General features: G+C 44.2%; 1 protein-coding gene across 1 annotated transcript in view; it reads left to right on the forward strand.

The window, feature by feature from the left end:
• The window catches only part of LOC121554440 (alpha-1,6-mannosylglycoprotein 6-beta-N-acetylglucosaminyltransferase A), a 96,067-nt gene that overhangs the window by 14,082 nt on the left and 67,638 nt on the right, over window positions 1-14,347 (forward strand). Inside the window, 4 exon segments of the mRNA XM_045214760.1 lie at window positions 11,651-11,699; window positions 11,701-11,725; window positions 13,123-13,135; window positions 13,138-13,205. Coding sequence (XP_045070695.1) covers window positions 11,651-11,699; window positions 11,701-11,725; window positions 13,123-13,135; window positions 13,138-13,205 — 155 coding nt within the window.

Here is a 14,347-nt window from a genome sequence, read left to right on the forward strand (position 1 = left end):
AAATTTGTGCACAACATTTGAGAGAAATAAGCTTTTTGTGGATATGGAACATTTCTGGGATTTTTTTTTCAGCTCATGAAATATAGGACCAACACTTTAATGTTGGTTATATTTTCTTTCAGTATATTTGCTTCTATACGCTCTGAACATCTTCTTACTCATGTTACGCTAGGGTGCTTGGGTATCAGAGTGTTCACTGATTTTTTAAATTACATTTATTTGACAGGGATAATGCACATTCCCCAACATTTCTGTAAATGTGCAGATTTAGTCAGCAGGCTAGTTTCCATCTGTAGTCACTTGAACTCTAGGAAGGTCACCCTTTAAGAAGTGAATCTGAGAGGTCCTTATCGGGGGGGCCTAAATAGCTGCCTGGGTCCCCTCCTCCGCCTATAGCCACTTGATGTGAGTTTTGAGGGAAAGGCCATCACCGACGGTCTGAGCTTTGATAAGGCACATCCAAACTGTCTGCCTGCCACATTCAGTTCAGCTGGGCCAGAGACACAGAGGATCACAGAGGCTCTTAACAGCACAAGGATGGCTCAATCTGGATTGCTCAGGGGAGAGGATTGATTAGGGAAGAACGGTTGATGTGGAGATTTGTCTGTCTGCTTCATGTTGATGCAGCCAATCCCCAAGCAGTGTTTTCCTTGAGTGTTAGCGTAGCTGCGTAGCTATCCCTCTGCTGAAATGCAATCATGCTGGTAGAGGGAGAAGGTGAAGGGGCGATGAAAGGGGGATGTAAGAGGATGAAAGGCAGGGCGGGTCGAGATTGGTGGCCTCTTCGTCCCCCTTGCTGGCTGCCGTTGAAAGGTGTGGATGTTGGTGTTTGGCACGGGAAGTTGGGCCTTCTGTGTGATTTGTAGAGAGTAGGCTGTTGTTTTTGAGAGCTGCCGGGAGTGGGACAGAACAGCCCTTTCTGCCTCAGAATGGCATCTCTTTATCTTAATCTTTGTATCAATCGCATCACCTCCCGACCAGGGACAGACGACCGCCCGGCAAATGACGGAGGGTGAGGTTTCAGTGATGCCACACGGGACAATGACGGGTTCCTGTGCACGGGAACCCAATGCATCACGGCGCAGTCAGGAGGATTATAATGCAGCTTACAATTCATCTTGAGATGTGCTGTCGCAGAAAATGCTTCTCCCTCTGATGAGGGAATATATCCCCGAACAGCTGACATCAAAGACACTCTGGGAATGTTGTATTAACATAAAGCCTTGACATAACATGGATGAGTCATGTTGTCATGTAATGCCATGTCATAGACGCGGAGAATCGGTGGTTTTGGTTCTGAAATGTTGGGCCAACCGCTAGCCCTCCTTTGGATTAAACATAATGTGCTGAGCTCTGAGGTCTGCTAGTGGTGAGGAAGAGGCTGTGTGCTTTCCTCTCACCGAGTGCTCCGCTCGGTGTTCTTAGTAATATAATCAGTGCTGAGAGATTTGTCGCTCCAGAAACACATACATCACCCACCGACGGACACTATCCAATCTGATGTCTCTCTCTTAAACAAATCAAAGTCCAGCCCTCCGCCGCTCCCCGCCCAAGAACCTGGGGCCTGTTCAGGAGGGTGTAGTGTTACGGAACTCAGATAGAAACATATTGTGTAGAATATAAATTATGTGTAGATTGTTGGTATTATTCTATTTCTATCTGCAAAGTTAGAGCTGTTCACAACCATGAATACTCCCAGCTTTCTGTGCATATAAAGGCAGTAGGTGAATAGACTTTGACTAGGGTTATTGTGATAATGCAGACCCAGACCTGCCAATGCTAAGTATGTTTGGCTCGTGGTCAGGGGCAGGTAGGACAAATATGTTGACCACTAAAGACCTCTCGGATAATGGTAACCGGCAGTAAAAGATTGGTTTGACAAAGAACGCTCTACTGGGAGAGCCCCGAGGCCTGGCAATACAGGATCTCCAATGCACCCCTCAGGTTGGTAATACTGTACTGTATTGGCAGTGTCAACTGCGTTATGGCCTACACAGGTCAAAATGTGAGTGAGTCCTGTCGCATTAAAAATGTGCATTCAAAGTTTTAATTTTCATTGGAGTTGACACAAAACCGCCCAGACACATTCTCAAATATTTGTTTGGAACATGGAGATGCAAATATGGATCGGTTATTATATGTTTGAGTTGGTTTGAGACTGACCTGTGCACATATGTGCGTGTGTGGGTATAATAGAAAAACACTTCATAGCTTGGCGCATTGACTACCTTGACAGCCTGACATGTGAGAGGCAATCCTCACTGTAACACCTGGCCTTTTTCCATAATAGCACGGTGTGACATGCTACACGGATTTTGACTCTGGGACTATGTGGAGGATGCTATGTGGCAGGAACATGTTGGCAAACAGTGCTGAGTGAGTAGGCTCAGGAACTGACTGGTGGGTGTGTAGACAGTGAGGACTGGGTTAGGGACACCACCCTCTGAAGCCAGTGCTGTTTGTGGGTCTGTATCTGTGTCTGACTGGGTTAAACCCGGGTTTGTAAACTGTATCTCCCGAGCTAAAGCCTAGGCTTCCGGTCTCATGCAAATTGCAAACAAAGGTACTCATTACACCAGCGGGTCATCGAACCACTTCTGTTACATGCACCACCGCCCTCTCACCAGCTTGTGAAAAAGGACGATGCCTTGGTGCCGCCACACCTCGTCTGCCACCCTGCTAGGGCCACTCACAGAGAACAGCACTGACATTTCCAAGCTTTCACTGCGGAGTTGGGTTTAGTAATAGGTTTGGGATTGCTCAGTGAAATGTAAAGGCATTGGTAATGGGTAACCGACACCACACAGAGGTAGGCAAGAGAAAAGGCTTTTGAACAAGGAGTAGGCTAGATAGCCTTGCATTTTGAATAAATTGCCCCACTACAAAGCAATCTTGCTATCTTAGGAGCCAGAAAAGGAGATTTGTATTCGAATCGCCATGAGCTTTTGAATTTCCTTATCTCCTCTGGAACTGAGAAAACACCTGCTCTGTGTTCACATTCACCTGCATGACAGCATGATGGAAAACATTAGAGCATGTTTTTGAGTGCACTGCTGAACCTTTCCAGGCTTTTCCTGGAACAGGCTGCTAACAGATCCAGTTGGAACTCATGGGCTAAGTCCCAAATGGCACCCCTTTTCTCTATATTGTGCATTACTGTGGGCCAGGTAAAAGTAGTGCACTATATGGGGAATAGGGTGACATTGGGGGTCGCAGCCCAGGAAGGCCCCTGCTTTGCATCAGTGCAGATTTAGCTAACCATTTGCAGTACAACATGCAATGTTTTGTTCCCCTGTCTTTCTCACTTTTTAAGCGCAATTAATGGAGGTTCCCATAGACACTTTTCATATGGAGTGCGGAGGAGGATATAATTGCAAACAAACTGGAGAGTGAGAAATGTGGCCACTCTGCGGAGCTCACAAAGGAGGATACGTATATGCCTCAAAAGTGTGTTCTGCAGTGCCCTGCCTGATCAAGGCCTGGATGGGATGGGATGGGGAGAACATCTGGAGCCAGCAGGCCAGGCCTCAGCCCAGGCCATGTGCTGCGCCACTCAGTTTCACTCCTCTCTTTCTCTCTCCCTTTGTTTCATTTTTTCTCTCTCTCTTCCCCCCCGCCCCCCCCCCCCCCCCCCCCCTCCCCTCTCGCCCTCTCCCCCCCCCCCCTCCCTCCGCTGGCTTGTGTACAACTGTTTGAGCCGCTCTGAACGAGGTGCCGTGAACCGGCGACGAAAAGAGGGCTGCACTGATTCACTCCCTGTTTCTAAAACATATATTGGTTTTTAATAACAGTGACTTGTATAAGTTCAGAGAGGATAAACATTAGCTTCATTTGGGGCCTTACATTGTACAGCGTGGTTGTTGTTGAGGGGGGCATCTGTTTATTGGTTATAATATAATATATATAATTTAATATGATATTTAGCAGACGCTTTATCCAAAGATACAGTCATGTGTGCATACGAGCGTATTGGTGGTACCGGATGAACACTATGGGATAAGGCCAGCTCTACCAATTGAGCTACAGAGGTAGATGAATTTTTTTAATTCAGCAATGCACTCTCCAACAACCCTAGCCTGGTCCCAGATCTGTTGCTCTCAATTGAGGAAATGACATAGGAATTGGCAAGACCACGCAAACAATTGGGACTGGCTAGAAACCTCAGTTGTATTGATTTAATCAGGTAATAGAGAATGTGTGATGTTTTTGTTGACAGGAATCATGATAGAGGATACACTTAAGCAGCCCAATCTCTACAGTCAGTAACAAGGCATGATTGTTTCATGCTGGCGTAACACAGTAACATGACATCATGCAGCCTTGGGAAGGACCGACGTTTTCCTGCATGCAAATATTGTAGCGGCAGTATGAGACATTTGACTACAGGCTAGTCAAACTGGTGCTAGCTAGTGCTGCTGGGTGTAGGGTGAAGTTGCACCTAGATGCTGATCTTGTGTAGTTTTGCATTTTCCCACTAAAGGTTAAGGTTAGGATTGGGGGAGGGAAGCTGATCGTGATCTGTACCTAGGGGAAAGTTTACCCCATATAAGTACAAACAGTCATGTGTTTCGTCACAGTTCTGATATTTTATGGTTAATGTATTTTAAACTAGTTTATGGACTGCTCGTTTGAAGGCACAAAGTCGCGCCAGCAAAACACTAGAGCTGTCAATGTAAAACCTCACCTTGCCTCTGTCCTCACATGCAAATCAGGTATTTATGGTGATGCTAGGGGAAAATATTTTATGACGTGATATTAAGAACAAACTTTGGAAGCATAGGTGATTAAAAGAATGGGAGTGAAAATGGCCACACGTCCTTGACATGACTAGACTTTTAGGTGAGATCAGGATAGCCCTCCCACAATCCTAACCTTAACAATCAGGGCATAAAATGAACTTTTTGGTTACAGCCACGCAGATTTTTTACCAGACAAAATATTTTTTGCTGCTAGAATTACACTAACAAACCATAGAAAAACAGAGGATGCTTTGTAATGTTTCTAAAAAATAAATGTATTACTATTAAGAAGTAATTAATGTGGTATATTGAATATATATATATTTTTTAACCAAAATACACTACATGACCAAAAGTATGCTCGACAAACATATTCCAAAATCATGGGATTAATATGGGAGTTGGTTTGCTGCTATAACAGCCTCCACTCTTCTGGGAAGACTTTCACTAGACTTTCCACTAGATGTTGGAACATTGGGGACTTGCTTCCATTCAGACACAAGAGCATTAGTGAGGTCGGGCACTGATGTTGGGTGATTAGGCTGGCGCAGCCGGCATTCCAAAGGTGTTAATGGAGTGAGGTCAGGGCTCTGTGCAGGCCAGTAAGTTCTTCCACACCGATCTCAACAAACCGTTCTGTATGGACCTCGTTGTGCATGAGGGCATTGTCATGCTGAAACAGGAAAGGGCCTTCCCAAACTGTGCCACAAAGTGGAAGCACAGAATATCTAGAAGTATTGTATGCTGTAGCCTTAAGATTTCCCTTCACTGGAACTAAGGGGCCTAGCCCGAACCATGAAAAAACAGCCCCAGACCATTATTCCTCCACCAAACTTTACAGTTGGCACTATGCATTGGGCAGGTAGCGCCTGGCATCCGCCAAACCCAGATTAGTCCGTCGGACTGCCAGATGGTGAAGCGTGATTCTTACTCAGAGATCACGCTTCCACTGCTCCAGAGTCCAATGGCGGCAAGCTTTAACCACTCAGCCGACGCTGGCATTGGATGGGATCTTAGGTTTGGGTGGGTGTGGCATGGAAACCCATTTCATGAAGCTCCTAACAAACAGTCAGCAACGGGTGTGTAGAAATAGCTGAAACCACTAATTTGAAGGGGTGTCCACATACCTTTGTATATATAGTGGATCATAGATGAGACAGAAAAGTGTACCTGCCCTTTAAGGGCGGGAGGTTACCTTGGTGAGTGCGACTCAAGTCCTGTTTGTGCCTGTGAGATAGATTTGACTAGTAGAAGCGTTTTTTCTGGCAGTTGAAACTCCGACATAGAAAAAACAACCTAGCTTGTGAACAAAACAATGTAAATAGCCAAGAAACACAAGGACAAAGTTACTCAATAGACTTTAGTTTCAAGTAAATTAGACAGACTTTTATGCCTGTGTGCAGCGCTCTAAACAGTACCTTTCACTCAGCTCTTATGTGCACACACCCCCAGCAGGGGGTGTAGGCGAAGAGAATAATATAGGATTATAGTTTTTGACTTTGGCGATTAATTTACCAGCTATGAAACAAAACAGCGGAAATACTTTTGAAAACAGCTACTGCAGCATTTATTTCACTATACATTTGATATACTTGACTATTTGTGGTTCACAAATGCGAGTGAAACGCTCGCACTGTTGAGCCCTGACCACCGGTCAATAGACATTTCACTCCGCCAATGCAAAATCTACCCACAGGTGGTGGTGTTAATTTTAGGCCTTGTTAACATTAGTGGAGGAAATTCAGCATTAGGGGCAACCTCAAGCTACACAAATTGAGTTTAAAAAAGAAGCCCTTTGAATGAGGAATGGAAATTTAAGATGACATCATTGCTTGTCAATGGTATTCTAAGCCTTGTCCCCTGACTACCTGAATTCTCAGAAATGTTACCCTCACAATGGATTTTCCCACGCATGGGGCTTTGATTCATTAGTAAATATTACACAGCTCTTCTTAATTAATTTGAAACTGGGGAATGTTAGTCATGCTTGGGAGATGATAAGATGATAAATAAGGTTTGGCTGCCATAGGCACTCTGGGAACTGTTGTTATTTACACTGCTGTGAGACTGAATTTATGGGCCCGGTTTCCCAAAATATTTAAGGCTAAGTGAATCATTAGAACCATTGAGCTCAAGGCTAAGTTCATCGTTAGAGCCATTGAGCTTAAGATGCTTTTGGGAAGAGAGGAGGAGACGGACACGACGGCAGCACACACGGAAGATCGTTTTAACTGTTGTGAAGTTGTAGAGAATAAAGACTGTTCTGGATGACTTCTCCAGACTAGAGTCAAATCAACAGCAGCCACGCGCCAGGTTTGTGTGTGTGTGTGTTTTTCCTCCCTGGAAAATCACCCCTGCAATTGTCATCATCCAGCTTCTCCACTTCCACAACATCCCCCTCAAAGTACACACACACACACACACACACACACACACAGCCCCTCTCCCCCTGTCACCCCACCGAGAGCCTACAGCTGTTCTGTGGCTGAGAGGGCACTCTCCATTAGCTGCCTCTTGCTTAACTGATGAGGTACTCGCCACTACAGCAAAGTGCACCCAAAGTTGGCGAGGAGCGTGGGCTTGATGGAACAGAAGTGGTGAGAGAGATGAAAATCTGTGAAAAAAATGATGACTTATTTTTTTTATAATTGCGTATGGAGTGGATATGGTTGAGTCGAAATTGCACCATATTTTATATAGTGCACTACTTTTGACCAGGGCTTTAGGGCTTGGTCAAAGTAGTGACAAAGGAATAGGATGATAACCCAGGTATCCCTCCCACTCTGTAACGGCACCTTAGCAATGCGCTCCAGAAAGCTCAAATGTGGGATGGGATGATGATGAGCGAAGACTGTGAGGAGAGGATTGAGTTTGAAGGGGGGGGAGGAAGAGGAGAGGGGTAACGTAACCTGATGTAAGTCAAAGTATTTGTAACCCAAAAACCGGGTTTGGCTTAATGAGAACAGAGAAGCAAAATGAAAAGGGGAGAAAATGCCATGATAAAAGACCACAACTGAGTAGGTTGATTTAGGTTTGCAGAATTCCAGAATCTTATTTGTGATTGTTATATGATTATTAAAGTCATTTGATTTGAGAAGGATGATGGAATAATTTCAAAACCTTTTATTGGAAACGGGAAACTTCCTCCTCAAAGATCTCCAGTAGTACTGTGTATGAGTAACATGAATATTTCTGGATTTAGTGGAAGGGGTCTTACGCAATGTGCGGAATGTGTATCTCCAGCATCACCGCCTTCATTCTCTCTGTACCTGCCATGTAGTGGTGTGGTTAAGCTTGCAGAGGCTGATGCACGCGATTATCTGAAGATTGGTTTTGCTTGAGTAGCCTTATTTCCTCTTGTGCAGGTGTTGGATTTGGCCATGCAGATAGACATTCCTTTGCAGAGTTAGTTAGGTAAGTCTGTATGAGTAGGTGTATGTTGTGGTGACTCAAAATGGGGGTTTATACCAACATACTAGGAGAACGGATTTCCTCACAGATGACCTAGCCCCATGTGTTTGTGTGTGGGGGTATTTATTACTCAGAGACGGGTAGCTCTGCTGGTATGACACAGCCCTGTAATACCGTGTGCATGTTACAGAGTAATAGAAGGAGTGGGACCACAGCACAGATGTAATAGATCTTAGCATTGTGTTGGTTAGTCAGACTTTAAAAATGCTCATCAGGCTTAAAGATGGTCTGTGAAGAAGGCACAGGAGGATTTGTTAGGTTTAAATACCACCTCTCTGACATTTGATTATAGTGAGGTTATATTTAGCCTGCCACTTGGCGACAGGCAGCTCTTTCTGCTTGATTAAAGCAGCAGCGACTTAAGAAGCCGCGTTTGGCACTGATGCACTGGCAGGTGAGATCTCAGCTCATATCAGCTGGTCTCATCTCGCCTTATCAAGAGGAGGAGGGAGAGGTGTGTGTGTGTGTGTGTGTGTGTGTGTGTGTGTGTGTGTGTGGACACAGGCTCATGGGCTCAGATGGGGTCACTACCCCACTTTTGGTCCAGCGCGAGGCCTTTGTTAAACCGGCTATGATAGAAAGATACTTTAATAATAATCTGTCTGCTTCCCCCATTGTTCTCCTGCCCCGGTTGCCCCGGGAAACCATGGCTAAACCAGAGGCTTTTGTCAGGCTAGGTCATGACACAGACCTGTCATATCCGCATTTATTAACAGGGAGTCAAATTGAGACCGGTTTTTTAAAATGAGCACTGTAGAATACAGAAAAACACGATAAATATTCGAAATAAATAATAAATAGGAACATGCAAAAACGCATAGCTGCAGTGTCACACAAATGGTTCAGGCGCTGCAATGTGCATGTTTGAGATTTATTGCAGTTGGACTGTGCAGAATCACTGCTAGGGCTATCATTATGTGATCAAGATGATTGATTCATGCGACGCCTCGTTCAAACTGTTCCCCTCAAACAAGCTGATTGACTGTTTTCTCTCTCATCTCATCTCTTTCAAAGGCTTCTTTTAGCAGCCAATGACTGAAACAGGAGAGAGCAGTTCAAAGGCATCTTTAGGTGTTTGGACCCACTGGAAGTTGGCGAATAGCAGTGAATGTCCTCTTCTTATTTGGTTCTCATTGGTGTAGTTTGAAATGTTGCTAGACGCTGATCTGGGTCAGTTTTGCATTTACCCCCACTATGGTTAATGTTAAGTTGATGGAGGGAAGCTTTTTAGATCTGTACCTAGGAGGATCTTCACCCCCGAGTGTTATTTGTTATCACAATGGTTTGCTGTATCCACCACTATGCTGTGTATTATATAAATGATGTATTGCATAGCATTGTGAGTATGAAAACAACGGGAATAGAATAGACGAGAGGGCGTGTGGAGATGAATCTAATGAGGTTATTAAGCCAAAGCGCTGGGCATTAAACGAATTTCAATCACGATTCTTCCTGGAGTAGAGACAACATACTATGTTATAGAATGAGATCACCTCCTCAGTAACTGACTGACACACACACACACACACACACACACACACACACACACACACACACACACACACCCCGAGGAGGATAGAATAGCTTTGTGTGAGAGATCACAGAATCTGTTATTAGAATTTGATACATTTTCTTCTCCCTCTCACTGAAATCTCTTTGTTTCTTAGTGAATGCTACTCGGTGCAGAAGGAAGTAATCTCATTGGTCTAGTGTACTGAGACCCACCGAGTTTGGGCTGAGCGGTCTGAAGGTTTAATAATTAATCCAGGACTGATCAATCGCTATAGAACTAAGTGATAATAGCAATGTTTGGCTCGGTACAAGCCGCAGGGACATTTGGATGCAAGATCTTGTACTCTGTCTGCCTCTTTGTTATTGGCAAACTCACCATGGGTCGCAAATGGTAAAAAGCCTGGCTCTTGTTTTCTATACATTCTGTGCAGATGCTTTGTCTACTTCAGATTTTTTTTTCACAGAACAGGTAGTGACTGTTAAGAGATTTCTAACAGGAACCTTGGGATTTTTATCCAAAACACGCAGTCTGCAAAGGTTCCCTTATTGTTATCGAACTCGGCTAGTGAAAGGTGTAATTCACCATGCAAAGCCACAGACAATGGCAATATCCTCTTGTCAGTCAAACTAAGTTTCCCTCGGACTGTAGAGAGAGTATCAGCCTTGAACGATGACAGGGCAATCTGGTCCACCTCCCAGACAGGACAGTCATTAAAGGGATAATTCGGGATTTTGGCAATGAGGCCCTAGATGCTAGTAGATACCCAAGACTCCAAGTTAGATTGGTAGAAAAAATATATGACACAGAGACATAACGATGAATCACAAGTGATCGTCTCTGTCCCCAAAGTATCATTTAAGGTGCCATCACACTGGCTGTTCGCCCGGCCTCGCCGTCTCTTCTCTCTCTCTCTCTCTCCCCCCCCCCCCTCTCTCTCTCTCTCTCCCTCCACCCCTCACTACACCCCCCCACTAATGCCTCTCTCCAATCCTTCCTTCATGACGATGGGCATGATGACAGCCTTTCAGACAGCCCCCTGAGAAAATAGAGCCCTGACTGGGCCTCATCACCACCTCTGTCATGGAATATGAGGATAACAGTTGTTGTTTTGTAAAAGGAGAGAAAGAAACAGTCAAAATGGACCCTATTCCCTACATAATGTGTGTAAGTGTTTGACTATATAGGAAATAGGGTGGCATTTTGGGATGCACCCAATACCTTTTGACAAAGACTGATTGAAACGTATCTTTTTATTTATTTTGTGGGGGTTTTGGGAGATGCATCACATTTTCTTTTTTTGGAATGTGACTTTTCCCAGATGAGCACCCCCATTCATAGAAGCCTTTTAGTAGCGGGCATATTAAACTCCACCATGTTTGTTGTCAGTGTGAGGCTGGAGAGAGTGAGCTTATTGAATCTGCATCAGTCTGCTGCATAGGAATGGAAATCAACACTGGTGCCAGGGGAGCAGCACAGCATAGCAAGCATAGCATAGCACAGATAGCATAGCACAGCACAGCACAGCACAGCATAGATAGCCTCACTGGCATAGATGTTGAGGATGTTAGTAGTGATTGGGAGAGGGGCACACGTCACATGCATACATATGTTGAATTCTGGCGTGTTAACACCACCACTCCCTGAGGATACATGAAGTATTGGTTGTTTGGAGTTAGTGTAAACCCAAAGTGTGTGGTTGTACCTGTGTATGCAGTGTATTTTTGATGTGTATGCGCATACAGCTGAGGAGTGTGTAGTGCACAGGAGTGTGTTCATTCAGGGGGTATTGATTTCTCTGTGTCATCTTTGTTTGTGAATTCCACACCTGCACGGTTTGCTCCCAAGGCTGGTGGCTGACCTCATTGATCCCCCCCCTCTCCCCCCCCTCTCTTTTTCTCCCTCTCTCTCTCTCCCTCTCTTTCCACAGATCTGCTGAACGGCGTTCAGGAGAAATGTGAGCTTCCCCCATGGACGGCTTCCTCACTGTGAGGACAAAGTCAAGGTGAGAGAGAGACACGCACCAATCACACACACACACACACATACACACACACACACACACACACACACACACACACACACACACACACGCCAGCCAGCCAGGCATAATCACAGCACTCCAGCCCCAGGCCGGAGTCTGCCCGGAGTAGATACCGTCATATCATAAAGGATCTGCTCTGCGGGCCCCCAAGCCTCCACTGGACTGTCACAAGGAAAGGCAGGCATGGCTAGCCGATCACCATTAAAAAGAGACAAAACAGGGCTCAAACAGGGTCATAGTGGAAACAGATGAGCCGTTATTTAGCCTCTGTTGGTTCAAATGTTATCTCCTTTCTTTTTTTTAATGGGATTATTTCAACACATTAGATCTCAAGTGTTTTATTGAGGTTAAATTAGAATGCAGTTTTATTATTTTTTGTCGTGGATTAAATGGGTCTGCTGACTAAACTGTCTAGTAAAATAACTTCAGACAGATCATTTTATTCCTTGGACGCTTTATGGGGTATGGTGGAAATCCCAGCTGTCACAGTGATATAATAATGTACATGGTATAAATTCCTACTGGCAACCTTTTCATCCTGTTATTGTCCTCTGATGGATGGAATAATTTTATTTGAAAAACCTTTCAGGTGATCTTTAGCAGGAACAAAAGACATTTAAGACTTTTGCTCCTTCCAATTGCAATCTACTGAATTCATAAACCCCTGTAGAATACCGAAGTCAATTAGATGCACATGATGTTTTCAGCTGCCTTGCGTGACTCTCAGCCCAGGGGATTTACTTGGGTGTTGTCAATCTCAGTGGAATTAGTAAACCCTAACCCATCTGCATAGCCTAGTCATTCAAAAAACAATGGGATGGAAATAGATAGAAAAATCAGATGGAAATTGAGCGTTGGAAAGTGGTAGGCTACGTCCCAAATGGCAGCCTATTCCCTATGTAGTGCACTACTTTTGAAGGGCCATAGGGAATAGGTGTCATTTGGGACTCTGCCTTAATGTGTCAGTGTAGGAGTGGGAACACCATATTCCCCGTAACTTGGCCAAGTCATAGCCCCCGCGTTGCTCCTTCACATGGCTTCAGCAGATTGTTTTGCTCATCTCCATCTGTGAACATCTGAAAACACTGTATTTTGCGGTTGAATCTCCAAAACATCAGCGTTGAACAAAAACACTTTTTCACTTTCAATGCTATTGAACTTTGCCAGAGTACATTTTGTTTCTTTGCTTACATGGTTATTTTTCTTGGATTGATGAGTCCACACACAGATTGGGGTTGGTCGAATAGCTCAGAGCTTCTAAGGACATGGGATGGGAGGACTGGCCAAGGCAGTGTGGATTGATAGGCTATATGGTACCTGTTGTGTTCAGTTGATCAAGTCCCCCTCCTCTTCCTCAGTGGATGAAGGACATGGGCGGTCAGACCATGCTACACCAAAGGGGGACGGCTCCACCTGCTCCTTCTTCATCTATCTCAGCGAGGTGAGTGGTTGTGTGTTGTTGTGTGTTGTCTGTGGTTGTGCGTGTGTCAGTGGCCCGGGGTATGTATGTGTGTGTGTATGTAGGTGGGGTGATGTATGTGTTGTGTGTGTATGTGTCCGTGTGTGTGTATGTGCGCAGAGTGGCTAAAGTGTGGTTTGATTATCATTGACATTCAGTGTTAACATAGCCTGGGGGACGGGAACACCCCAGCTCTTTAGATTATCCACTGCATCTCCACGCACGGAGCCTGAACTATTTAATGTGAATTATCCTAAAGCATTAATTTTTAATAGGAGTTAATATGGAAACGTACTGTAGCATTCGATACTAGAGAGTAGTGTACGACATGCAAACACAACACTAGATTTAAAGCCCATTGATATCGAGCATTCGCAAATAAGGTTTGTCCTCTGGTGGTCAATGAGAAGCGCATTGCTAAGTAATAATGACTGAACTGAAGTTTGTTTTAATCGAACTCAAGTCCTGACTCTTATGTTGATATTTGGTACTGAAAAATAATTTCCTGGTCAGATATGGGAGCTTATAAATGTTGTATCAGTTGATCAGTGCTTGGGGGAAGAACAGTACAATGTATTTTACTCTATGAAAAAAACCTGTTGAGAGAGACATGCACCAAACCCATTAAAGGAAAACTCCACCCCCAAAACATATTTTGGTATTTGTTTATTAGTCATTGTCAAAAATAACTACCGGTAAAAGTTTTAGAACACCTACTATTCAAGGGTTTTTTTTTATTTTTGCTATTTTCTATGTTGTAGAATAATAGTGAAGACATCAAAACATGAAATAAATATGGAATCATGTATATATAATCATGTGTACATAATCATGTATACGGCAGGTAGATTAGTGGTTAAGAGCGTTGTGCCAGAACCGAAAGGTGTGGTAATCCCAGAGCCGACTAGGTGAAAAAATCTGTCGATGTGCCCTTGAGAAAGGACTTAACCCAACTGCTCTGTAAGTCGCTTCTGGAAAAAGAGCGCCTGCAAATGACTAAAATGTAAATGTAAAATGTATACATGTATTATTATTTGAGATTCTTCAAATAGCCAACCTTGGTTGATGACAGCTTTGACACCTTGGCATTCTCATTTACATTTACATTTTAGTCATTTAGCAGA

This window comes from Coregonus clupeaformis, unplaced genomic scaffold (genome assembly GCF_020615455.1).
Source record: "Coregonus clupeaformis isolate EN_2021a unplaced genomic scaffold, ASM2061545v1 scaf0305, whole genome shotgun sequence".
Classification (NCBI taxonomy): Eukaryota; Metazoa; Chordata; class Actinopteri; order Salmoniformes; family Salmonidae; genus Coregonus; species Coregonus clupeaformis.